The 27,172-nt window shown below is 40.0% G+C and overlaps 1 protein-coding gene across 3 annotated transcripts in view; it reads left to right on the top strand.

The window, feature by feature from the left end:
- Positions 1-27,172, top strand: part of HRAS (HRas proto-oncogene, GTPase) — a 198,690-nt gene that overhangs the window by 99,419 nt on the left and 72,099 nt on the right. For 2 of the 3 annotated variants that reach the window (XM_053720184.1, XM_053720185.1), the window contains one exon: positions 2,306-2,429. In XM_053720184.1, coding sequence (XP_053576159.1) covers positions 2,319-2,429 — 111 coding nt within the window. In that variant the 5' untranslated portion in view covers positions 2,306-2,318. Of the gene's footprint in view, positions 1-2,288; positions 2,430-27,172 lie in introns of those variants that run through there. The other variant, XM_053720186.1, reaches the window with a different exon arrangement.

Below are 27,172 nucleotides of genomic sequence, written 5' to 3'. Positions count from 1 at the left end.
TAGATTAAGCTGCAAATATCCTCCTGCACCTCTTTCTATATCATGGGGCAGTAACAGTAAAAACAGTTATGTCTGCCAAGCTCCGCCCACTGATGACATCACAATCTGGGCTGCATCTATGCACTCTGCTGTATAGCATTGACAGTCTATTGAATCCAATTAGTGAGTCTTTCGTAACTAGTGAAGCCTTTAATGCAGCCCAGATAGTGATGTCAGCAGTGGGCAGAACTTGTCTGCCATTTCAAAGTGAATAGAAACAGTCATTTTAAAATAACTTTTTTTACTGTTACTGCTGCATTATATAGAACGGGTGCAGGAAGATATTTTCAGCTTAATCTAAAGCAATATTTTAAGATGACTAAGGTGTAGACTGTCCATTTAAAGGGATATAGCACTGTAAATTATTGTCCCCTTTAAAAGAGAAATTTTCTACCCTGCGGTATCTGAGGTAACATTTTTATGTGTATAAAAGTTATGCGACTCATCCTCTACTATACTGAATAAAAATGGAGTTGGATACAGTTGAACCATAGTCACTTACAATTGGCGTGTAACTGCATTTATGGACCCACGGGACTGGTCTCTATTACAATAGACATACAAGCCTCTTGGTTTATAGAATGGATATGTAAGGTATGCAAGCACTTTGAACGTTATAAGAAAATACTTAGAGAAAATTATACAAAAAGTCTTTCTTTCCTTTCTTGTTATTTTTTGCATTTCATATGGTGGCTTATCCCTATTTTATAATTCTGAAGACTATCTTCTAAAAATTCTTGGTCTGCTGAAAAAAATTAGTGTACCTCACGGAAAAAAAATATAGGTAAATGCAACCACTAAATGTATCTTTAGCACAGGGGTGTGAAAATGGCTCAGCATGAAAAGTAAACTAAGCTTAAAAAAATGAAGCCTTGATATTAAAGGGACATGAAACCAAATTTTTTCTTTCAGGATTTAGAAAGAGCATGCAATTTTAAACAATTTTCCAATTTACTTCTATTATTTAATTTGCTTCATATCCTTTGTTGACAAGCATATCTAAATATGCTCAGTAGCTGCGCATAGATGCCTCGTGTTATTGGCTGACCAATGTGCACTACCATTTCTTCAACAAAGGATACCTAAAGAATGAAGCAAATTAGATAATAGAAGTAAATTAGAATGTTGATTAAAATTGTATACTCTAACTTAATCATGAAAGAAAAAGTTTGGGTTTCATGCCCCTTTAACTTTATCTTTATTATTAGCTTTTGCTAGAAAAACAAAACATGGCCACTGTATCTCTAAATATATTTTGAACTTAAAGGGACAGTTTACCCAAAAACGTTGTCTCCTTTAAATTTGTTCCAAATGATCCATTTTACCTGCTGGAGTGTATTATATTGTTTGAAAATAGATCCTTATCTTTTATATTGACATTTGAAATAGCTGATTTAGCCTGTGGTATCTCTACCTATACTGAAAGTTTATATACCTAGGTATAGGCTATTGAGTAACTATGTAAACACAGCCAGCAGAAGAAATTACACTCACAGTGGGAGGTGGAAGAGATAAAGCTCTAAAATGTTTATTTTTCAATTGTTCTTTCTAAGCATTGTACAGAGACAGAGATAAGAAAGGGAAGCATTTGAGTGATAAGATAACAAGATCTGATTGCGCTGCAAGCTTAGCCTATTTTGATGGGCTGTGGTTTCAAAGAGCAAATCCAGCTTTTTCTTTTGCAACAATAAGCATAAATGAGCAATTTCTCATACATTTTATAGGCTGCAGCTGGTATAACAACACATTCAGAGAAAAAATATTATACAGTGAACTGTCCTTTTAAAACTTTTTTCATAAAATCTGTTCAGTTATGCATAACTAAACAAAACAAAAATTACTATGCACATTAGTTATTTATTGTGCCTGATTGTCCTGTACTTTGTCTCCATTAAACATATTAACATTGCATACTCAACTGTTTTTTTTTCTGACAGATTTCAAATTTGTTTGCAGATACTTTGCAATTCAGAAAATTATTTCTGGTGCAAAAATAAATAATTGACTTTAATGCCCCTTTAAATTCTTTTAATTTTGCTCTGTAAAAGCAAACTGTGATAGTTTATTAAAAGGCACACTCTTTTTATTTACTGTCTTTTATAAAGAAATCTTGTAGGTATTTTAACCTAATGCTTTTATAATAGGAATACAGAGGAAGATGGTTCACAGTTCTAATGAAAGGGCAGTGCTTCTCTCTTTTGCTGAATGACATTTCCTGTATTTGTGCTATAAATATAATAGGATGTCCCATGTTTGTTTTCCGCAGGGGGTCCCTGAACATGACAGAATATAAACTGGTGGTGGTGGGAGCAGGAGGTGTGGGAAAGAGCGCGCTTACAATCCAGCTCATACAGAACCACTTTGTGGACGAGTATGATCCAACCATAGAGGTGAGATTTGCTTATTCACACACATGTATCCCTTAAAGGGTCAGTAAAGTTACAATTACATTTAAAGGGGACAGTCTATTTGAAAAATGTTATTGTTCAAAAAGATAAATAATCCCTTTATTACACACTCCCCAGTTTTGCTTAACCAATACTGTTATATTAAAGGGACAGTTTACTCAAAAATGTTCTCCCCTTTAATTTGTTTCCATTGATCCACTTTACCTGCTGGAGTGTATTAAATTGTTCACAAGTATTTCCATTACTCTTATATTGGCATTTGAAATAGTTTATTTAGCCTGTGATATCCCCACCCATCCTGAAAGTTTTTGGCCTTAAAGGGACACTGAACCCAAATTTTTTCTTTCATCATTCAGAAAGAGCATGCAATTTTAAGCAAGTTTCAAATTTACTCCTATTATCAAATGTTCTTCATTCTCTTGGTATCTTTATTTGCAATGCAAGAATGTAAGTTTAGATGCCGGCCCAATTTTGTGAACAACCTGAGTTGTTCTTGCTGATTGGTGGATAAATTAATCCACCAATAAAAAAGTGCTGTCCAGAGTCCTGAAACAAAAAAAAAAGCTTAGATGCCTTCTTTTTTAATAAAGATAGCAAGAGAACAAAGAAAAATTGATAATAGGAGTAAATTACAAAGTTGCCTAAAATTGCATGCTCTATCTGAATCACAAAAGAAAAATGTTAATTTTTTTCCATTGGTCTTTCCAAGTATTGGTGATTGGTTTATGTATAGCTATAAGATAAAAAAAGCAGGTATGTGTACACAATGTAATAAAGTAATGAGATCTGATAATACCTACAAGCTTAAAGGGACACTTAATCAAAATTAAACTTTCATTATTCAGACAGAGCATGCAACTTTTTTTATTTTACTTCCATTAACAAAATGTGCACAGTCTTTTTATATTTAAACTTTGAGTCACCAGCTCCTACTGAGCATGTGCAATAAGATGGCTGATTGCTGTCACATGGTACATGTATGTATTTGTGATTGGTTGATGGCTGTCACATGGTACAGGGGGAGTGGAAAAAGACATAACTTTTAACCCCTTAAGGACAAGGCCATTTTTCAATTTCTTTCCCTGAAGGACCAGGGCTATTTTTAAATTTCTGCGGTGTTTGTGTTTAGCTGTAGTTTTCCTCTTACTCATTTACTGTACCCACACATATTAAAAAAAATGATAAAATATGAGGAAAAAATGGAAAAAACACACTTTTTTAACTTTGACCCCCACAATCTGTTACACATCTACAATCACCAAAAAACACCCATGCTAAATAGTTTTTAAATTTTGTCCTGAGTTTAGAAATACCCCATGTTTACATTTTTTTTTTTTGCGAGCTATAGGGCCATAAATACAAGTAGCACTTTGCTATTTCCAAACCACTTTTTTCAAAATTAGCGCTAGTTACATTGGGACACTGATATCTTTCAGGAATCCCTGAATATCCATTGACATGTATATATATATATTTTTTAGAAGACATCCCAAAGTATTGATCTAGGCCCATTTTGGTATATTTCATGCCATCATTTCACCGCCAAATGTGATCAAATACAAAAAATAGTTCACTTTTTCCCAAATATTTTCACAAACTTTAGGTTTCTCACTGAAATTATTTACAAACAGGGAGCATGTAGGGAGCGTCTAGGGTTAATTTTAGCTTTAGTGTAGTGTAGTAGACAACCCCAAGTATTGATCTAGGCCCATCTTGGTATATTTCATGCTACCATTTCACCGCTAAATGCGATCAAATAATAAAAAACGTAACATTTTTCACAATTTTAGGTTTCTCACTGAAATTATTTACAAACGACTTTTGCAAGTATGGCATAAATGATTGTAAATGCTTCTCTGGGATCCCCTTTGTTCAGAAATAGCAGACATATATGGCTTTGGCGTTGCTTTTTGGTAATTATAAGGCCGCTAAATGCCGCTGCGCACCACACATGTTTTATGCCCAGCAGTGCAGGGGTTAATTAGGTAGTTTGTAGGGAGCTTGCAGGGTTAATTTTAGCTTTAGCGTAGAGATCAGCCTCCCACCTGACACATCACACCCCAGGATCCCTCCCAAACAGCTCTCTTCCCTCCCCCATCCCACAATTGTCCCCGCCATTTTAAGTACTGGCAGAAAGTCTGCCAGTACTAAAATAAAAGGTATATTTTAAATAAAATAAAAGAAAATTGTATAGCATATTTACATATGCAGCTGTGTAGGATCCCCCCTTAGCCCCCAACCTCCATGATCCCCCCCAAAAAGCTCTCTAACCCTCCACCTCTACCTTACTGGGAGCCATCTTGGGTACTGGCAGCTGTCTGCCAGTACCCAATTTGCAAATAAAAATGTTTTTTTAATTTTTTTCCTTTTTTTCTGTAGTGTAGCTTCCCCCCCGAAAGACCAATCCCCCACCTGCTCCCAGATCCCTTAGATTTACATTTATTAGGGATTTTATCCCCCTTTACTGCCACTTATAACAAATGTTTTTTCTGTAGTGTAGCGGTTCCCACACGCTTCCTCCCCGTGCACATGCCCGCCCGCCCGCCCGCCGCCCCCCCCCCGTGCACGCGCGCGCTCCCGACAACCCCGCCCCAGATCCCGCCCCCGTCTCTCTTCAGTCTTTCATCGATGGCCGCCCACCCGCCTCCCACGTCAGCTCCCACCCACTAACGATTGCGGCCATCGATGCCGGTGCAGAGAGGGCCACAGAGTGGCTCTCTCTGTATCGGATGGGGGAAAAATGTTATTGCAGGATGTCTCAATATCGAGGCATCACTGCAATAACCGTAAAGCGGCTGGAAGCGATCAGGATCGCTTCCAGCCGCTTTAATCCCCAACGTCGCACAGGGTACGTCGCTGGTCTTTATATATATATATATATATATATATATATATACATAGAGAGAGAGAGAGAGAAATAGGAATATCCAAACAAACCACACTGTTGAAGAAAGCGCACACACGTTCCAATCATGTACTCCAGGTGAGACAAGCATGCACTTCCAAGATCAACGACACAACAGAAAGTGGGTGAGAGAAAAATCAATGCTGCAGTTAGCGTGTCTGTTCTACACTCAACAAAGTAACAGAATAGCATCCAAATACTGCGCACTGAAAAATATACTCTCAAATCACATAGTAAATGTCCAAAGTTTAATGTGTCAATTAAAAACAAAGCATAGTCCAAGCAGCACATATAGAACAAAGTAAGCAGTAAAGACAGGGAATCACACAAAGACGCGTTTCGTGCCCATGCACACTTGTTCACTGCACATACAGTATATATATATATATATATATATATATATATATATATATAGGAATATCTATTTAGAAATACTAATAAATTCTGCTATGTGCAAAACATTGGAATTCAAAATATTTACAGTAAATACATAGTTAAAACCTTTACTAAATAAGAATATTGCATAAATATGCTTTTACATGTTTTCATCTACTTAACCGCAAAGGGCTCCAATTCCCTTCTATATATGTCCATATGTATTTGGTGTTTACATGTGTATATATGTCTGTAAATACTTACAGTATATACACATATTAATATATATGTACACATACACACACACACACACACACATATATATACAGGTGAAACTCGAAAAATTAGAATATCGTACAAAAGTTCATTTATTTCACTAATGCAACTTAAAAGGTGAAACTAATATATGAGATAGACTCACTACATGCAAAGCAAGATAGTTCAAGCCGTGATTTGTCATAATTGTGATGATTATGGCTTACAGCTCATGAAAACCCCAAATCCACAATCTCAGAAAATTAGAATATTGTGAAAAGGTGCAATATTCTAGGCTCAAAGTGTCCCACTCTAATCAGCTAATTAAACCATAACACCTGCAAAGGGTTCCTGAGCCTTTAAATGGTCTCTCAGTCTGGTTCAGTAGGAATCACAATCATGGTAAAGACTGCTGACCTGACAGTTGTGCAGAAAACCATCATTGACACCCTCCATAAGGAGGGAAAGCCACAGAAGGTAATTGCAAAAGAAGTTCGATGTTCCCAAATTGCTGTATCAAAGCACATTAATAGAAAGTGCACAAGCAGCAGGTATGATCGCAGCCTGGAGAGGATTGTCAGGAAAAGGCCATTCAAAAGTGTTGGGGACTTTCACAAGGAGTGGACTGAGGCTGGAGTCAGTGCATCAAGAGCCACCACACACAGACGGATCCTGGACATGGGCTTCAAATGTCGTATTCCTCTTGTCAAACCACTCCTGAACAACAAACAATGTTTGTCAGAAGCATCTTGTCAGAAGCATCTTACCTGGGCTAAAGAAAAACAGACCTGGTCTGTTGCTCAGTGGTCCAAAGTCCACTTTTCTGATGAGAGCCAAGTTTGCATCTCATTTGGAAACCAAGGACCCAGAGTATGGAGGAAGAATGAAGAGACACACACTGCAAGATGCCTGAAGTCCAGTGTGAAGTTTCCACAGTTTGTGTTGATTTGAGGAGCCATGTCATCTGCTGGTGTTGGTCCACTGTGCTTCATTAAGTCCAGGGTCAACGCAGCCGTCTACCAGGAGATTAATGCTTCCTTCCAAAGACGAGTTCTATGGGGATACTGACTTCATTTTCCAACGGGACTTGGCACCTGCCCACACTGCCAAAAGCACCAAACCGGTTCAATGACCGTGGGATTCCTGTGCTTGATTGGCCAGCAAACTCGCCTGACCTGAACCCCATAGAGAATCTATGGGGCATTGCCAAGGGAAAAATGAGAGACATGAGACCGAACAATGCAGAAGAGCTAAAGGCCGCTATTGAAGCATCCTGCCACGCCACATTGAGGCAGTAATTGCTTCAAAAGGGGCCCAAACCAAGTACTGAGTACAGACAGCATGCATGCTTCTACTTTTCAGAGGTCCGATATTGTTCTATGTACAATCCTTGTTTTATTGATTGCATGTAATCTAATTTTCTGAGATTGTGAATTTGGGTTTTTCATGAGCTGTAAGCCATAATCATCACAATTATGACAAATCACGGCTTGAACTATCTTGCTTTGCATGTAATGAGTCTATCTCATATATTAGTTTCACCTTTTAAGTTGCATTAGTGAAATAAATGAACTTTTGCACAATATTCACATATATATACATATTTAGACATGTATATGTATGTATCTCTATGTTAAAGCCCCTGGGGCCTAGTTGTCAAGCCGTCAACCTCAAATACGCTGGAATTCCGCAGCGTATTTGTGGCGAGGCTGATTCGCCTTAGTTATCAAAGGCTAGAGACCGGCAAAAGTAGAATTTTGTGACGTAAACTTCGATCCGCCGGACTCAGTCCGACACAGATCGATTCTTACGTCACTCCAGATGTTCCACACAAGTGCGGCACAATCTGACTACTTTTGCTAGTTATCAAAAAACTAGCAGGTACGCTCGGCACTTTTACAGCCCAGCGTACCTGGTTTTCAAACCGCCACCCTGGAGGCGGCGGATCCCATAGGAATCAATGGGAGTCTGACCATAGCGAAAGTTCATGTTCGCTGCTGCCAGACATCCCATTTATTCCTATGGGAAACGTCTGCACCTAACACCCTAACATGTACCCCGAGTCTAAACACCCCTAATCTGACCCCCCCTACACTGCCGCAACTAAATAAAGTTATTACCCCCTAAACCGCCACTCCCGGAGCCCACTGCAAGCTACTCTATACATATTAACCCCTAAACCGCCGCTCCCGGAGCCCACCGCAAGCTACTCTATACATATTAACCCCTAAACCGCCGCTCCCGGAGCCCACCGCAACTATAATAAATGTATTAACCCCTAAACCGCCGCTCCCGGAGCCCACCGCAACTATAATATATGTATTAACCCCTAAACCGCCGCTCCCGGAGCCCACCGCCACCTACATTATACCTAGTAACCCCTATCCTGCCCCCCCTATACCGCCGCCCTCTGTAATAAAGTTATTAACCCCTATCCTGCCAATCCCGCACCTCGCCGCAATGAAATAAATAGTTTAACCCCTAAACCGCCGCTCCCTGACCCTGCCGCAACCTATATTAAATTTATTAACCCCTAATCTGCCCCCCTACACCGTCGCCACCTATAATAAATTTATTAACCCCTATCCTGCCCCCAACTACACCGCCGCCACTGTAATAAATTTATTAACCCCTAAACCTAAGTCTAACACTAACCCTAACACCCCCCTAACTTAAATATTAATTAAATAAATCTAAATAATATTTCTATTATGAACTAAATTAATCCTATTTAAAACTAAATACTTACCTTTAAAATAAACCCTAATATAGCTACAATATAAATAATAATTATATTGTAGCTATCTTAGGATTTATTTTTATTTTACAGGTATCTTTCAATTTATTTTAACTAGGTACAATAGCTATTAAATAGTTATTAACTGTTTAATAGCTTACCTAGCTAAAATAAAGAGAAATGTACCTGTAAAATAAAAACTAACCTAAGTTACAATTACACCTAACACTACACTATACTTAAATAAATTATTCCTATTTAAAACTAAATACTTACCTGTAAAATAAACCCTAAGATAGCTACAATGTAATTAATAATTACATTGTAGCTATTTTAGGAATTATATTTATTTTACAGGTAACTTTGTATTTATTTTAGCTAGTTAGAATAGTTATTAAATAGTTATTAACTATTTAATAACTACCTAGCTAAAAGAAATACAAAATCACCTGTAAAATAAATCCTAACCTAAGTTACAATTAAACCTAAAACGACACTATCATTAAATTAATTAAATAAATTAACTACAAATAACTACAATTAAATACAATTACATAAACTAACTAAAGTACAAAAAATAAAAAAAGCTAAGTTACAAAAAATAAAAAAAATAAGTTACAAACATTTTAAAAATATTACAACAATTTTAAGCTACTTATACCTAATCTAAGCCCCCTAATAAAATAACAAACCCCCCAAAATAAAAAAAATGCCCTACCCTATTCTAAATTAAAAAAGTTCAAAGCTCTTTTACCTTACCAGCCCTTAAAAGGGCCTTTTGTGGGGGCATGCCCCAAAGAATTCAGCTCTTTTGCCTGTAAAAGAAAAATACAACCCCCCCAACATTAAAACCCACCACCCACATACCCCTAATCTAACCCAAATCCCCCTTAAAATAACCTAACACTAATCCCCTGAAGATCATCCTACCTTGAGTCGTCTTCACTCAGCCGAGCAGCGATGGAACCGAAGAGGTGACCCGGAGCGGCAGAAGTTATCCTCCAAGCGGCGCTGAAGAAATCTTCCATCCGATGAAGTGATCCTCCAAGCGGCGCTGAAGAATTCTTCCATCCGGGCGATGTCATCTTCCAAGCGGCGCTGAAGAAGCCTTCTATCTGGGCGATGTCATTTTCCAAGCGGGGTCTTCAATCTTCATCCCGCCGACGCGGAACATCCTTCTTTACCGACGGACTACCGACGAATGCAGGCTCCTTTAAGGGACGTCATCCAAGATGGCGTCCCTTCAATTCCGATTGGCTGATAGGATTCTATCAGCCAATCGGAATTAAGGTAGGAAAAATCTGATTGGCTGAGATGAAGATTGAAGATTGAAGACCCCGCTTGAAAGATGACATCGCCCGGATGGAAGAATTCTTTAGCGCCGCTTGGAGGATCACTTTATCGGATGGAAGATTTCTTCAGCGCCACTTGGAGGATAACTTCTGCCGCTCCGGGTCTCCTCTTCAGTTCCATCGCTGCTCGGCTGAGTGAAGACGACTCAAGGTAGGATGATCTTCAGGGGATTAGTGTTGGGTTATTTTAAGGGGGGTTTGGGTTAGATTAGGGGTATGTGGGTGGTGGGTTTTAATGTTGGGGGGGTTGTATTTTTCTTTTACAGGCAAAAGAGCTGAATTCTTTGGGGCATGCCCCCACAAAAGGCCCTTTTAAGGGCTGGTAAGGTAAAAGAGCTTTGAACTTTTTTAATTTAGAATAGGGTAGGGCATTTTTTTATTTTGGGGGGTTTGCTATTTTATTAGGGGGCTTAGATTAGGTGTAAGTAGCTTAAAATTGTTGTAATATTTTTAAAATATTTGTAACTTATTTTTTTTTATTTTTTGTAACTTAGCTTTTTTTATTTTTTGTACTTTAGTTAGTTTATGTAATTGTATTTAATTGTAGTTATTTATAGTTAATTTATTTAATTAATTTAATGATAGTGTAGTGTTAGGTTTAATTGTAACTTAGGTTAGGATTTATTTTACAGGTAATTTTGTATTTCTTTTAGCTAGGTAGTTATTAAATAGTTAATAGCTATTTAATAACTATTCTAACTAGCTAAAATAAATACAAAGTTACCAGTAAAAAAATATAATTCATAAAATAGCTACAATGTAATTATTAATTACATTGTAGCTATCTTAGGGTTTATTTTACAGGTAAGTATTTAGTTTTAAATAGGAATAATTTATTTAAGTATAGTGTAATTGTAACTTAGGTTAGTTTTTATTTTACAGGTACATTTCTCTTTATTTTAGCTAGGTAAGCTATTAAATAGTTAATAACTATTTAATAGCTATTGTACCTAGTTAAAATAAATTGAAAGATGCCTGTAAAATAAAAATAAATCCTAAGATAGCTACAATATAATTATTATTTATATTGTAGCTATATTAGGGTTTATTTTAAAGGTATGTATTTAGTTTTAAATAGGATTAATTTAGTTCATAATATAAATATTATTTAGATTTATTTAATTAATATTTAAGTTAGGGGGGTGTTAGGGTTAGTGTTAGACTTAGGTTTAGGGGTTAATAATTTTATTACAGTGGCGGTGGTGTAGTTGGGGGCAGGATAGGGGTTAATAAATTAATTATAGGTGGCGACGGTGTAGGGGGGGCACGATAGGGGTTAATACATTTAATATAGGTTGCGGCGGGTTCAGGGAGCGGCGGTTTAGGGGTTAAACTATTTATTTAGTTGCGGCGAGGTGCGGGATCAGCAGGATAGGGGTTAATAACTTTATTATTGAGGGCGACGGTATAGGGGGGGCAGGATAGGGGTTACTAGGTATAATGTAGGTGGCAGCGGTGTCCGGGAGCGGCGGTTTAGGGGTTAATACATTTATAAGAGTTGCGGCGGGGTCTAGGAGTTGCGGTTTAGGGGTTAGTAACTTTATTTTGTTGCGGGGGGCTCCGGGGGCGCCGGTATAGGGTGTAGAACAGTGTAGTTAGTGTGAGTGCTTAGTGACAGGCTAGCAAGAAAGCTGTCAAAAAGCCGAAGAGCAGCGAGATCGGATGAGTGATAACTCTCACAGTCCGCTGCTCATCGCCCCGTACTTGGTGCGCGGCTTTTAGACAGCTTTTTTGATAACTTAGGCGAATTTTTGCAGGTCCGCGGCGGCGATGTGAGGCGAGCTTAGGCGGGCGCATTGGGCCGGCGAAGGCAGGAAAAGTAGACACGTTGATAACTAGGCCCCCTGCCTTTTTTTTCCCTAACACCTGAGACCTTATATCTTCGAGCCCTTATAACTTTTTTGTGCAATTTTTTTTTAAAAAATATATTTTATTAGATAGTGTTATTATCAGTGTAATTGTACTTTGAAATGTTGATGTGTTTTGTGACACTTTTATGTTCCGCGAAACAGTTAAGCAGAGCTTTGAGGATGATGTAATCATTTTAGCATAAATCACAATTGCGCACAAACGATCGCGTTTACTTTCAACTTGTAATACGAGCATAAAACCTGATGCACGCAAACATCCATGATATACCCCTTATTGCTCGCACATATCTGTTAGCCCTCAACTTGTAATCTGGCCCTTTGTATTTTGGTGCATATAAGTGGGAACCCAGTGATTGCTGAGAGAAAAATGGCCCTTTCAGACTGAAGTATTATCTTGAGGCAAATTGGGGAGTGTTTGATGGAGAAAACAGACGTAAATCTTCAGCTTGCCAGAGAATCGTTAAAGTGCACAAGGAGCATTTGTCATCTGATTTATACTTCGCTGTGCGCTGTCTGTGCCTTTTTTTGTCTGAACTTGTTAAGTCTATGATTTCATTTAGGATAACAGTTTTAAAGGTTCAGTGTAGTAAAAAAAAACAAGTGTACTTTTTAAACAAATTATCTCATGTAGGTAACTGTACAATATACATGTATTACATATCTTAAAGGGATGGGAAGGTCTAAAATGAAATGTGCATAAGTGCACTTCAATTTGTTTTTCTGCAGCATACGCACATAATATCCGTGCACCAGTATTCAGACACCACACCTTGTCAGTGAGTCAGCAGTGGCTTTTATGACACAAATGACGTCTTCAGAAGCAATACACACCAGTGCGAGCTCTCTGAGAAGGTGTGGTGTTTTGAATACTAATGCACAGGCCCTCACAGGATATGTGCGTATGCTACTGAAAAACAGTAATTACTTTTACTAGAAGCATTTTTGGTAATGGAAGTATATTGCAAAAATATTTATATTTCAAATTTCAATTTTGATCTCTTTATTTTTTTTTACAGTATTTTCACTGCTTATTTATACATAACACACTCTAATCATTGAGCTAGGAATTTTCTCTCACTCCCTAACTAGGGCCTAGATTTAGAGTTGGGCGGTAGCCGTCAAAACCAGCGTTAGAGGCTCCTAACGCTGGTTTTTACCGCCCGCTGGTATTTGGAGTCAGTCAGGAAAGGGTCTTACGCTCACTTTGCAGCCGCGACTTTTCCATACCGCAGATCCCCCTACGCCATTTGCGTATCCTATCTTTTCAATGGGATTTTTCTAACACCGGTATTTAGAGTCGTGGCTGAAGTGAGCGTTAGAAATCTAACGACAAAACTCCAGCCGCAGAAAAAAGTCAGTAGTTAAGAGCTTTCTGGGCTAACGCCGGTTTATAAAGCACTTAACTACTGTGCTCTAAAGTACATTAACACCCATAAACTACCTATGTACCCCTAAACCGAGGTCCCCCCACATCGCCGCCACTCTATTAAATTTTTTTAACCCCTAATCTGCTGACCGTACACCGCCGCCAGCTACATTATCCCTATGTACCCCTAATCTGCTGCCCCTAACATCGCCGACCCCTATATTATATTTATTAACCCCTAATCTGCCATCCCCGCTATCGCTGACACCTGCATATTTTTTTTAACCCCTAATCTGCCACTTCGTACACCGCCGCAACCTACATTATCCCTACATTATCCCTATGTACCCCTAATCTGCTGCCCCTAACATCAACCAATCAGATTGAGCTCGCATTCTATTGGCTGTTCCGATCAGCCAATAGAATGCGAGCTCAATCTGATTGGCTGATCGGATCAGCCAATCGGATTGAACTTGATTCTGATTGGCTGATTCCATCAGCCAATCAGAATTTTCTTACCTTAATTCCGATTGGCTGATAGAATCCAATCAGCCAATCGGAATTCAAGGGACGCCATCTTGGATGACGTCCCTTAAAGGAACCGTCATTCGTCGGGAAGTCGTCGGTGAAGATGGATGTTCCGCGTCGGCGGGATGAACATGGATCCGGAAGAAAGAAGATTGAAGATGCCGCTTGTTAGAAGACTTCAGCCGGATCATGGACCTCTTCAGCTCCCGCTTGGATGAAGACTTCAGTCGGATCATGGACATCTTCAGCCCCCCGCTTGGGCTTGGATCAAGACATCGGAGGAGCTCTTCTGGATCGATCGGTGAACCCGGCGTGGTGAAGATAAGGTAGGAAGATCTTCAGGGGCTTAGTGTTAGGTTTATTTAAGGGGGGTTTGGGTTAGATTAGGGGTATGTGGGTGGTGGGTTGTAATGTTGGGGGGGGGGATTGTATGTTTTTTTTTTACAGGCAAAAGAGCTGAATTCTTTGGGGCATGCCCCGCAAAGGGCCCTTTTCAGGGCTGGTAAGGTAAAAGAGCTTTGAACTTTTTAAATTTAGAATAGGGTAGGGCATTTTTTTTATTTTGGGGGGCTTTGTTATTTTATTAGGGGGCTTAGAGTAGGTGTAATTAGTTTAAATTAGTTTAAAATTGTTGTAATATTTTTCTAATGTTTGTAAATATTTTTTTATTTTTTGTACTTTTGTATTTATTTGTAGTTATTGTATTTAATTAATTTATTGATAGTGTAGTGTTAGGTTTAATTGTAGATAATTGTAGGTATTGTATTTAATTAATTTATTGATAGTGTAGTGTTAGGTTTAATTGTAACTTAGGTTAGGATTTATTTTACAGGTAATTTTGTAATTATTTTAACTAGGTAACTATTAAATAGTTATTAACTATTTAATAGCTATTGTACCTGGTTAATATAATTAAAAAGTTGCCTGTAAAATAAATATTAATCCTAAAATAGCTACAATATAATTATTATTTATATTGTAGCTATATTAGGGTTTATTTTACAGGTAAGTATTTAGCTTTAAATAGGAATAAGTTATTTAATAAGAGTTAATTTATTTCGTTAGATTTAAATTATATTTAAGTTAGGGGGTGTTAGGGTTAGAGTTAGACTTAGCTTTAGGGGTTAATACATTTATTATAGTAGCGGTGAGATCCGGTCGGCAGATTAGGGGTTAATAAGTGTAGGTAGGTGGAGGCAACGTTGTGGGGGGCAGATTAGGGGTTAATAAATATAATATAGGGGTCGGCGGTGTTAGGGGCAGCAGATTAGGGGTACATAGGGATAACGTAGCTGGCGGCGGTGTACGCAGCGGCAGATTAGGGGTTAATAATAATATGCAGGGGTCAGCGATAGCGGGGGCGGCAGATTAGGGGTTAATAAGTGTAAGGTTAGGGGTGTTTAGACTCGGGGTACATGTTAGGGTGTTAGGTGCAAACTTAGGAAGTGTTTCCCCATAGGAAACAATGTAGCTGCGTTAGGATCTGAACTCTGCTTTTTTGCAGGTGTTAGGTTTTTTTTCAGCTCAAACAGCCCCATTGTTTCCTATGGGGGAATCGTGCACGAGCACGTTTTTGAAGCTGGCCGCGTCCGTAAGCAACGCTGGTATCTAGAGTTGCAGTGGCGGTAAATATGCTCTACGCTCCCTTTTTGGAGCCTAACGCAGCCCTTCTGTGAACTCTAAATACCAGCGGTATTTAAAAGGTGCGGGAGAAAAAAAGCCAGCGTAGCTAACGCACCCCTTTGGCCGCAGAACTCTAAATCTAGCCGTAGCTTCTTACAGCCAGGGAGTCACTAGCTGCTATGTCTGCTGGCTCTGTACTGTGTAATGTGCAGTTGTATGTGAGGAAATCTGAAAAGCAACTAACTAAGCAGATAAAATCACACAGTCGGGTTATTGCATGTATTACAAGTAGAAAGAATTAAGCGTGCTATCAAAACCTGATGCACGCTAAATGCAGGACCTCGGATATCGCGACCACATTAAATTATTTTCCCCATAGACACTTTTCTTTTCTGCTGATGCAAAACAAGTGAGATTTTGTTAACATAATGACAGTGGCTTTTCCAGACCCAGCTCCTGTTCTTATATAATTCAGATTCAGCTGATATGTTAATTTATTGGCAGACTGTAGAAAAATGTAATTACAAGGTGTCTCTTTAAATGTATAGAATAGATATACTAATACTAAGGGATAGATGTATCATTGACCGGACACACAAGATTCACATGTAGTGAACCTGTCTGCCCGAGATTTCAGATTGTGGAGCACATTCATTCGCCAACAGAGATCACAACTGCCCCTATTTGAGAAGGACAGTCTCTGATTCTGAGCTTAGTCCCGCAGTCCCTCTGAACCAATCATATGACCCTATTTGTAGAATTTCCCCTAGCCACACCCACAGAAAATCCAAACACACTGTCCAGACACACCCAATGACCACCAAGACATGCCCACAACCCCACCCACTAACCACCCATGATCCCACCCCTTCCAGCACAGCTCCAGCCACAATATGGTGTCAGGCCCCCATCAACCTCCTGAGTCTCTGATATCCAGCCTCAAATCTTGGGAAGTATGTATTTAGCCTGCTCTTGCGCAACCAATTACAAGAGAGCAGGTCCCTGGTCAAATCAGTATAGGGTTTAGGAAGCAGTAGTTCATAAATATAATTTGTAAACTAAAAGACGCGAGCCTACAATTGATAGTGATATTCACCTCTTAATAAATCTACCCCTAATAACTAAATACTTCCTGCTTAGATAGAGAGGAAAAATTTAAATCTATCTTATTAAATTAAATATAATGCAAATGCAAGCAGGATGAAGACAAGATGGCTGCCAACACAACAGTAGCACTAGAGAAATGAAGAAAGACAAAATGCCAATGCAAATTTAGAAAATTAATAATCAGTGTACAACTAAAAAATTTAAAGATATAATAAAAAGAAAGCAAATACTTTAAAGGGATATGAAACCCCAACATTTTTATTTTGTGATTCAGACAGAGCATACAATTTTTAACCCCTTAGTGCCCATTTTTCAATTTTCTTACTGTTTAATGTACCCACATATATTATATACCATTTTTCTCGCCATTAAATGGACTTTCTAAAGATACCATTATTTTCATAATATCATATAATTTACTATGAAAAAAAATAGACAAAATAATATAGTGAGATAGAACAGTGAAATAATTCCCTTTGTGTTGGTTGGAACCATCTGAATCAACGTAACATAAGGAATGAATCCGAACATATCGAACTTCTGAATTTCCGAATGTATCCGATATCGAATCAATCCAAATGCATCCGAAACTAATAACTGCTATATCGAATGAATCCTAATGCATTGAAAAACGAAATAAAAAAATTACTGAATCGATACGAAACGAAAATTTCTTCTACTAGATACGACGAGTCCACGGATTCATCCTTACTTGTGGAATATTATCCTCCTGCTAACAGGAAGTGGCAAAGAGCACCACAGCAGAGCTGTATATATAGCTCCTCCATTCTCTCCACCCCCAGTCATTCTCTTTGCCTATACTAGTAATAGGAAGAGGTAAAGTGAAAGAGGTGTTAAAATGATAGTTTTTATTTTCTTCAAGCAAGACATTTTTATTTTAAATGGTACCGGTGAGTACTATTTTTCCTCAGGCAGCAGATGGATGAAGATTCCTGCCTGGGGGCTGTTGATCTTAGCAGTTGTCACTAAGATTCAGATAAGTTCCCACAGAATGGCTGAGGAGTACTTGAGAAGCTTCAGTGTGGGGAACGCTTTTCATGCTACAAGCATTGAGGTATGTTCAGTCATTTTTTTCTGGAGAGACTGTGGTATTTTAGAACTGGCTGACATAGTTCCCATAAGGGAAGGGGTAAGCAGTAATCCTACATGTACATAGAAGGGGTATTACTGGAACCTGTATATTATGGGCTTGACACTAGTAACATAATGTTTTGTTGGCAAAACGGTTTTTATGCTTAGGGGCAACTTAACGTTTTTATAAGCAAACGTTTTTATGGCTGATGGCTGGAGGGTTTCACATGGCTTACATATATTAGATGGGTAATATGAAAAACCCACATGGCTAGTTTTCTAGACCGCTTTATAGCAGTTTTTACTAGGCAGAGAGACATCGATATAGATGGACGGGGCCTAATTTCGCGCCTCAGATGCACAGTTGAAATGCTTATGAAGGCAGCAAGCTCCAGCTCCGGTGGGCCTAAGTTGAAGATTTAGCCCAAACGAAGAAGATAGTGTGTAAAACAGACCCCTGAGGGCAGGTAGGCGCCACAGCGGAGCTGTGGCGAGGTGCAGGGGGTTGCTATATTATTTTTCATAAACGTTTTTGAGTAACTTTTTTTCCATAAAGGGTTAAGTCTACCTTACTTGTTGTGCAATCTTAGCTGGCAAGATAAAGCACATATATGCTAAAATTGTGATATTTACTACATTTTAAGGCAGTTTTGGAAAAATTGTATGCTTTTTTACTCTTAAAGGCGCAGTACCGTTTTTTCAGATTGTTATTTTTTTCACTAAATAAAGTGTTTTCAAGACTTTTTGTGGTTATTACTAGCCTGTTCAACATGTCTGACATTGAGGAAAGTCAATGCTCTATGTGTTTAGAAGCCATTGTGGAACCCCCACTTAAAATGTGTCCCTCATGTACTGAAAGGGCCTTACATTGCAAAGAACATATTTTAGGTGATAAAAGTATGTCTAGGGATGATTCTCAGTCTGAAGAGAATCAGGTTATGCCATCCAATTCTCCCCAAGTGTCACAACCTTTAACGCCCACTCAAGCGACGCCAAGTACTTCTAGTGCGTCTAATTCTTTTACCCTGCAAGATATGGCTGCAGTTATGTCTACTACCCTTTTAGAGGTATTATCTAAACTTCCAGGTTTACAGGGTAAGCGCAGTAGGTCCGGTATTAGAGTAAATGCTGAGCCCTCTGATGCTTTATTGGCCATCTCCGATGTACCCTCACAATGTTCTGAGTTGGGGGTAGGGGAATTGCTGTCTGAGGGAGAACTTTCAGACTCAGGAAATGTGTTCTCTCAAACAGACTCGGACGTGACGACCTTTAAATTTAAGCTTGAACACCTCCACCTGTTACTCCGGGTAGTTTTAGCGACTCTGGATGATTGTGACCCTATTGTAATACCTCCAGAGAAATTGTGTAAAATGGATAAATATCTAGAGGTCCCTACTTACACTAATGTTTTTCCAGTCCCTAAAAGGATCTCGGACATAGTTATTAAGGAATGGGATATTCCAGGCATTCCATTCTCTCCCCCTCCTACTTTTAAGAAAATGTTTCCCATATCTGACACCATTCAGGATTCCTGGCAGACGGTCCCTATGGATAAAAAATTAGAGGGTCTTTTAAAGAAATTGTTTATTCATCAGGGTTTTCTTCTACAACCTATAGCGTGCATTGTTCCAGTTACTACTGCAGCAGCTTTTTGGTTTGAGGCTCTAGAGGAGTCTCTTAAGGTTGAGACCCCATTAGATGATATTTTGGATAGAATTAAGGCTCTCAAGATAGCTAATTCTTTTATTACTGATGCCGCTTTTCAAATGGCTAAATTAGCGGCAAAAAATACAGGCTTTGCCATTCTAGCGCGTAGAGCGTTATGGCTTAAGTCTTGGTCTGCTGATGTGTCATCAAAATCTAAACTTTTAGCTATTCCTTTTAAGGGTAAGACCCTATTCGGGCCTGAACTAAAGGAAATAATTTCCGACATTACTAGAGGTAAAGGTCATGCCCTTCCTCAGGACAAGACTGTTAAGATGAGGGCTTAACAGAATAATTTTCGTTCCTTTCGAAACTTTAAAAGTGGACCCTCTACTCCCTCCTCCGCTAAAAAGCAGGGGGGGAATTTTGCACAATCCAAGTCAGTCTGGAGACCTAACCAGACCTGGAATAAAGGTAAACAGGCCAAGAAGCCCGCTGCTGCTACCAAGACAGCATGAAGGGGCAGCCCCCGATCCGGGACCGGATCTTGTAGGGGGCAGACTTTCTGTTTTCGCTCAGGCTTGGGCAAGGGACGTTCAGGATCCCTGGGCATTAGAAATCGTGACCCAGGGGTATCGACTAGAATTCAAGGATTTTCTCCCAAGAGGGAGATTTCATCTTTCACGTTTGTCTGTAGACCAGACAAAAATAGAGGCGTTCTTACGCTGTGTAGAAGACCTATATACCATGGGTGTAATCTGCCCAGTTCCAAGACTAGAACAAGGGTGGGGGTTTTACTCAAATCTGTTCATGGTTCCCAAAAAAGAGGGAACCTTCAGACCGATTTTAGATCTCAAATGCCTAAACAAATTTCTCAGAGTCCCATCGTTCAAGATGGAGACCATACAAACAATTTTACCAATGATCCAGGAGGGTCAATATATGACCAACGTGGATTTGAAGGATGCGTATCTTCACATTCCCATCCACAAAGATCATCACCAGTTTCTCAGGTTCGCCTTCCTGGACAGAGACTACCAGTTTGTGGCACTCCCTTTCGGGTTGGCCACAGCTCCCAGAATCTTCACAAAGGTGCTAGGGTCCCTTCTGGCGGTTCTAAGGCCACAGGGCATAGCAGTGGCGCCCTATCTGGATGATATTTTGATTCAGGCATCAACTTACCATCTAGCCAAATCTCACACGGACATCGTGTTGGCTTTTCTAAGAACTCACGGGTGGAAGGTGAATATACAAAAGAGTTCACTAGTTCCACTGACAAGAGTTCCATTCCTAGGAACTTCGATAGACTCGGTAGACATGAAAATTTTTCTGACGGAGGTCAAAGATTCTAACTACTTGCTGAGCACTTCATTCCATTCCTCGGCCATCAGTGGCGCAGTGTATGGGGGTCATTGGGTTAATGGTAGCAGCAATGGAGATCGTTCCGTTTGCTCACTTACATCTCAGACCACTGTGCATGCTCAAACAGTGGAATGTTGATTATGCGGATTTGTCTCCTCAGATAAATCTGGATCTAGAGACCAGAGACTCTCTTCTTTGGCGGTTATCACAGGATCATCTGTCCCAGGGAATGTGCTTCCGCAGGCCAGCATGGGTCTTAGTGACGACGGACGCCAGCCTCTTGGGCTGGGGTGCAGTCTGGAATTTCCTGAAGACTCAGGGTGTTTGGACTCAGGAGGAGTCCCTACTACCAATCAATATTCTGGAACTGAGAGCAATATTTAACGCGCTTCAAGCATTTCCTCAGTTGGCTTTGGCCAAATTCATAAGATTCCAGTCGGACAATATCACGACTGTAGCATATATCAATTATCAAGGTGGAACAAAGAGTTGTCTAGCAATGATAGAGGTTTCCAAGATAATTCGATGGGCAGAGACTCACTCTTGCCATCTTTTAGCAATCTATATCCCAGGAGTAGAGAACTAGGAAGCGGATTTCCTGAGTCGTCAGACTTTTCATCCGGGGGAGTGGGAACTCCATCCGGAGGTGTTTGCGGCATTGATCCGTCAATGGGGCACACCGGAATTGGATCTGATGGCATCTCGTCAGAATGCCAAACTTCCTTGTTACGGGTCCAGATCAATGGATCCTCAAGCAGCACTGATAGATGCTCTAGCAGTACCTTGGTCGTTCAACCTGGCTTATGTATTTCCTCCTTTTCCTCTCTTACCTCGTCTGATTGCCAGAATCAAACAGGAGAGGGCTTCAGTAATCTTGATAGCACCTGCATGGCCATGCAGGACTTGTTATGCAGATCTAGTGGAAATGTCATCTCTGCCACCGTGGAAACTGCCACAGAGACAGGACCTTCTCATCCAAGGTCCGTTTCAACATCCAAATCTAAATTCTCTGCAGCTGACTGCCTGGAGATTGAACGTTTGATTTTATCTAAGCGGGGATTCTCTGAGTCAGTCATTGATACCTTGATTCAGGCTCGCAAGCCTGTCACTAGGAAAATTTACCATAAGATATGGCGTAAATATCTTTATTGGTGCGAATCCAAGGGCTACTCATGGAATAGGATTAGGATTCCTAGGATTTTGTCATTTCAAGAAGGATTGGAGAAGGGATTATAAGCTAGTTCCTTAAAGGGACAAATTTCTGCTTTGTCAATTTTACTACACAAGCGTCTGGCGGATGTCCCAGACGTTCAGTCTTTTTGTCAGGCTTTAGTCAGAATCAAGCCTGTGTTTAAACCTGTTGCTCGCCATGGAGTTTAAATTTAGTTCTCAATGTTCTTCAAGGGGTTCTGTTTGAACCCATGCATTCCATAGATATTAAGCTTTTATCTTGGAAAGTTTTGTTTTTAGTTGCTATCTCTTTTGCTCGAAGAGTTTCTGAGCTTTCTGCATTACAATGTGACTCACCTTATCTTATATTCCATTCTGATAAGGTGGTTTTGCGTACTAAACCTGGATTCCTTCCTAAGGTTGTTTCAAATAAGAATATTAATCAGGAAATTGTTGTTCCTTCTTTGTGTCCTAATCCTTCTTCTAAGAAGGAGCGCCTGTTACATAATTTGGACGTGGTTCGGGCCTTGAAGTTTTACTTACAAGCAACCAAGGATTTCCGTCAAACATCTTACCTATTTGTTGTTTATTCTGGAAAGCGTAGGGGTCAAAAAGCTATGGCTACCTCTCTTTCTTATTGGCTGAAAAGCATCATCCGTTTGGCATACGAGACTGTTGGACAGCAGCCTCCAGAAAAAATTACAGCTCATTCTACTAGAGCGGTGGCTTCCACATGGGCTTTTAAAAACAATGCTTCTGTTGAACAGATTTGTAAAGCTGCGACTTGGTCCTCCCTTCATACCTTTTCCAAATTTTCCAAATTTGATACTTTTGCTTCTTCTGAGGCTATTTTTGGGAGAAAAGTTCTTCAAGCGGTGGTGCCTTCCGTTTAGGTATCTGTCTTGTCCCTCCCGTTCATCTGTGTCCTGTTGCTTTGGTATTGTATCACACAAGTAAGGATGAATCCGTGGACTCGTCGCATCTAGTAGAAGAAAAGGAAATTTATTCTTACCTTGATAAATTGATTTCTTCTACGATACGACGAGCCCACGGCCCTCCCTGTCATATTAGACAGATTATATTTTTGTTTTCAAAACTTCAGTCACCTCTGCACCTTTTAGCTTTTCTTTTCTCTTCCTATACCTTTGGTCGAATGACTGGGGGTGGAGAGAAGGGAGGGGCTATATATATAGCCTGCTGTGGTGCTCTTTGCCACTTCCTGTTAGCAGGAGGATAATATTCCACAAGTAAGGATGAATCCGTGGACTCGTCGTATCGTAGAAGAAATCAATTTATCAGGTAAGCATAAATTTCCTTTTTCTGACGTGCATATGTCTAAAAAAAAAAGATAAAATATTATTAAAAAAATTGGGGGGGGGGGGCAATGAACTGAGCAGACCTAACTTTGCAGAGCTCCTTGCATCTTGGCTCGGTTTAAGAGCTAATCATACAATATTATAGCCAAAGCGACATTGGAACAATTTCCTGAAGGTACAGAAGACTACTCAGTTTAACCTTCCTAAAAATGGCAGTGAGAAGGCTCACCTACACTAGCCTTTCACCAGGACCGAGGGACGCAGTGTAACCTACGGGAATTCCCCCTAGCAAGCAGACGGAGTACGGGCACTGTGAGAACACCGGAGGGTTGGGGCTCTGATCCGGGTCTAGTGCCTAGCCAAGACAGAGAAATAGAGGCAATAGTGGCCCCACGTGGAGGGGCTTCCAGAAAAGCAGGCTGAAAGTATTGGTGTTGGAAGAAAACGGAGGGAGGCATTCCTGACACAATACATTTACCGGACTTTGTTAGACAGCTCCTCAGACCACCTCCCATGAAAATGGACCTCTGGAGACACGGTTTTGAATTCCGGGCTCACAAAGAAGGAAGAACTGGTGGCGGGAACGGCGGCTATTTTATCCAGTCCTGAGACTCCATAAGGGAACGTAAGTGCTACACGCTTTGCACTTTACCCGCACTTTAGAACATACACCTGAATAAGGGGTTGGGTGCCATGAGAAATTCGACAGACCATTTTCACTATAATACAGCCCTAATACAGATGCTGATTAGATGGGTGTCCCCTTATACTAAAGGCGTTTATAATACATTGCCCCAAACTAAGTGACACGGACACTAAGGAAGGCTGCTATTATGTTTCCCATCATAATATCCACACAAAGGGGACTTGTTATTGCAAAAGCAGCAAAGTAAACACCGAAATTAAGCTGCGCTCATAAAAGTGTACGGTTTCTTTTTGGGGCCTATACTTGGACTAAATAAACGAGTGCTGGCAGATCCAAGCTTCCCATGTGTAATAGGTAATTTGGCTAAGAGGCTTGCATCAGTTTTTACACCCGGCTGCACAGGAGTAGATTTACTCTATCATAACTTGTGAGCAACACCAAAAAGAGAACCTGCTATATCAATTAATAAACCTACTAAGTTTACATAAAACTGCATTTACAAATACAAAGTGTTTATGAATGACTGGAAGGGAGGTGTTCCTGCAGCTGTGTAGACTTCCCCTCTTCAGATGAAAAGTGTCCCAACTATATTTATTTGAATCAGCAGATACCTGCATATGCCACATATCCTGATCTAAATTCTGCCAAATAGAGTCTCTCCTCACTCTTTCCCGCTCCAAGCATTATAGCGGGTCATAAACTCTGTCCTTTTACCGTGGTGACATCGCTCCCGAGGAGAGGCACACATAACAAGGAGGCATCATAGGGGGACGCTTAACCTATTTGCAATAGCCCCTTCTTGAAATACTCTACCCCCTTTCCATTAGCTTCAACACAGGCGAAGCCATGGCCTAAAGCTCTTGGGCCATTTTACCTGGGGGGCTAACACAATATCTCAGGGTCTAACATCCTCAGAGGAGAACATTGTGAAATTATCATGCCACAAGGCAATAGGAAGAAACACCCAGCTGCAATCCCAAATAAATCTTTAGCAGATCACTTCAAGACCGTAATAGTTACTGATAGCAATTCTCCCAGTTCTGGGACAAATCCTCAGTCTGAACCCCTAACACAGAATTTACCTAGTCCTTTAACTTCTCCTGCTATAATGGATGGAATAACCGCATTCAAAATAGTTGATACCCTGACAGAAAGAATGAAAAACCTTGAAGAAACCCTTACTAAAACTATCAGAGGATCAGTGACTGAGTTGCGGAGAGACATTGGAGCTTTAAGTGAACACACTGAAGCATTAGAGCGCAAGCAGGAGGACCTAGCTATAGAGCAAGCTAATCTAGTAGCCCACTCACAACATATTGTGGATCATGTAGACATCATAGAAGCAAAGGTGGCAGACCTCGAAGATCGCTCGAGAAGAAATAACTTCAGGTTCAGAGGTATACCAGAAGAAGTAACACCAAGCGAATTAGAGGATTTCATCTTAGAGTACTGCAAACATCTAAAACCATCCACAAATCAATCTGAATACCTCATAGATAGGGCACATAGATTACCAAGAGGAAGAAATGTCCCAGCTGACAAACCTTGTGATGCAATTGTGCGCTTCCACTACTTTACCTATAAAGAACAAATACTTAAAGCGGCCTTTAACACCACTTCTCTATCAGAAGGAGTTCGGCACATACAAACAAGTCTTTCCAGACCTCTCTCAATACACCATGAAAAAAAGGGGAATATTCAGGGAAATCACAACTGTTCTCAGAAGGAAATTAGTTAAATATCAATGGGGATACCCAGCATAGCTTCTCATCCACAAAGATGGGTCTTTGATCACATTAGACAACCCCTCTAAGGGGAAAAAACTACTTGACCAATGGTTTCAGGATCCCTCAGGATCACCAAACCCTTTACTGACTGTGCCCTCTAGAACCCATGACCTGCAAACACAGACTCAGCTAAGGATGGAAAGGCTGAGTCCCACAGCTAAAGAATGGGATCCCCTCCCCCAGAGGACTCAGGCCTCAAATGCCAAGTGACAAAACCAAGAATCTGTCTTTCTTACAGGAGATGTATGATGAAACCTGACAACCTATCTTGGGACTGTAAACCAAACCTGCCGAAGACTGGATGTCACCGACTAGTAATGTATATTTTACAGTGTTCTTTTCTTTTTTTTCCTTGTTTTTGTTTGTTGTTCTTGCCATTTTACTTGTAAATTTGTTTAGGTGATATGCTCAATGACCAAAATGTGTTAGGAACAACCACTATCCAATTAGACCCTCTCATCCTAGGGAATACACCCAAACAACACCATAACCAGATTAGGAGAAAGAGGTAGAATTGAAAAGCTCCTACACCTGTTGATATAGTTAAGGCTCATTTAGGTCACAACTGACACAAGAGGCCCAAATAGTTACTAGTTTCATAGGAATACTGAGCTACACTTAATATAAATTTGGGCCAAATTTTAGAGTAGAATAGACCCGAGAATGTTCACTTATTCTATTATTAACATTTTCAGGTTATGCTCCCCCAGTCCTATACTAATATACCGCTGAGTTGTCTGAAATTGCTGAGAGAGGGGGTTATTTCTAATGATATAAAAAATAAAACTTATAAAATGAACACCCTATTACTAGGTGAGAACCTTACTATATTTGATCTTTCTAAAGTTAAGTTGCTACTGAAGTACAGGATTTAGGTTTCTCCCATTACATACAATTATGCTAGTCTCCACAACGCAGAGAAAAGAGATACAAGGTCACCCACCAATCGATAGCATAATAAAAAAGTAGGGAACTACAACCAATGCTCTACATAGGCCTCATCGAACATCTTTTTGTTGTGAGATGCTAGCCTTTAATGATAATGCCTTTTAATGAGAATGTTAACCACCTAATTAGACCAACATATTCATTAAGTTGTAAACCAATTGTTTACCACAAGTTAGTGACTAGTAAATCATACCATCAGCCAGCCAACGAACTGAGCAGACCTAACTTTGCAGAGCTCCTTGTATCTTGGCTTGGTTTAAGAGCTAATCATACAATATTATACCCAAAGTGACATCGGAACAATTTCCTAAGGGGACAGAAGACTGAGTGCCTGAAAGCGACACAGCTTAACCTAACTAAAAATGGCAGTGAGAAGGCTCACCTACACTAGCCTTTCACCTGGACCTAGGGATGCAGTGTAACCTACGGGGACGGATTTGCCCTAGCAAGCAGATAGAGTACGGGCACTGTGTGGACACCGGAGGGTCGGGGCTCTGCTCCGGGTCCAGTGCCTAGCCAAGACAGAGATATAGAGGAAATAGTGGCCCCACGCGGAGGGGCTTCCAGAAAAGCAGGCTGAAAGTATTGGTGTTGGAAGAAAACGGATGGAAGCATTCCTGAAACGATACACTTTCTTATAT

Source organism: Bombina bombina, chromosome 7 (assembly GCF_027579735.1).
Source record: "Bombina bombina isolate aBomBom1 chromosome 7, aBomBom1.pri, whole genome shotgun sequence".
Taxonomy (NCBI): Eukaryota; Metazoa; Chordata; class Amphibia; order Anura; family Bombinatoridae; genus Bombina; species Bombina bombina.
Note: the sequence above shows the minus strand (reverse complement) of the source record. Positions and strands in the feature narration are given on the sequence as shown.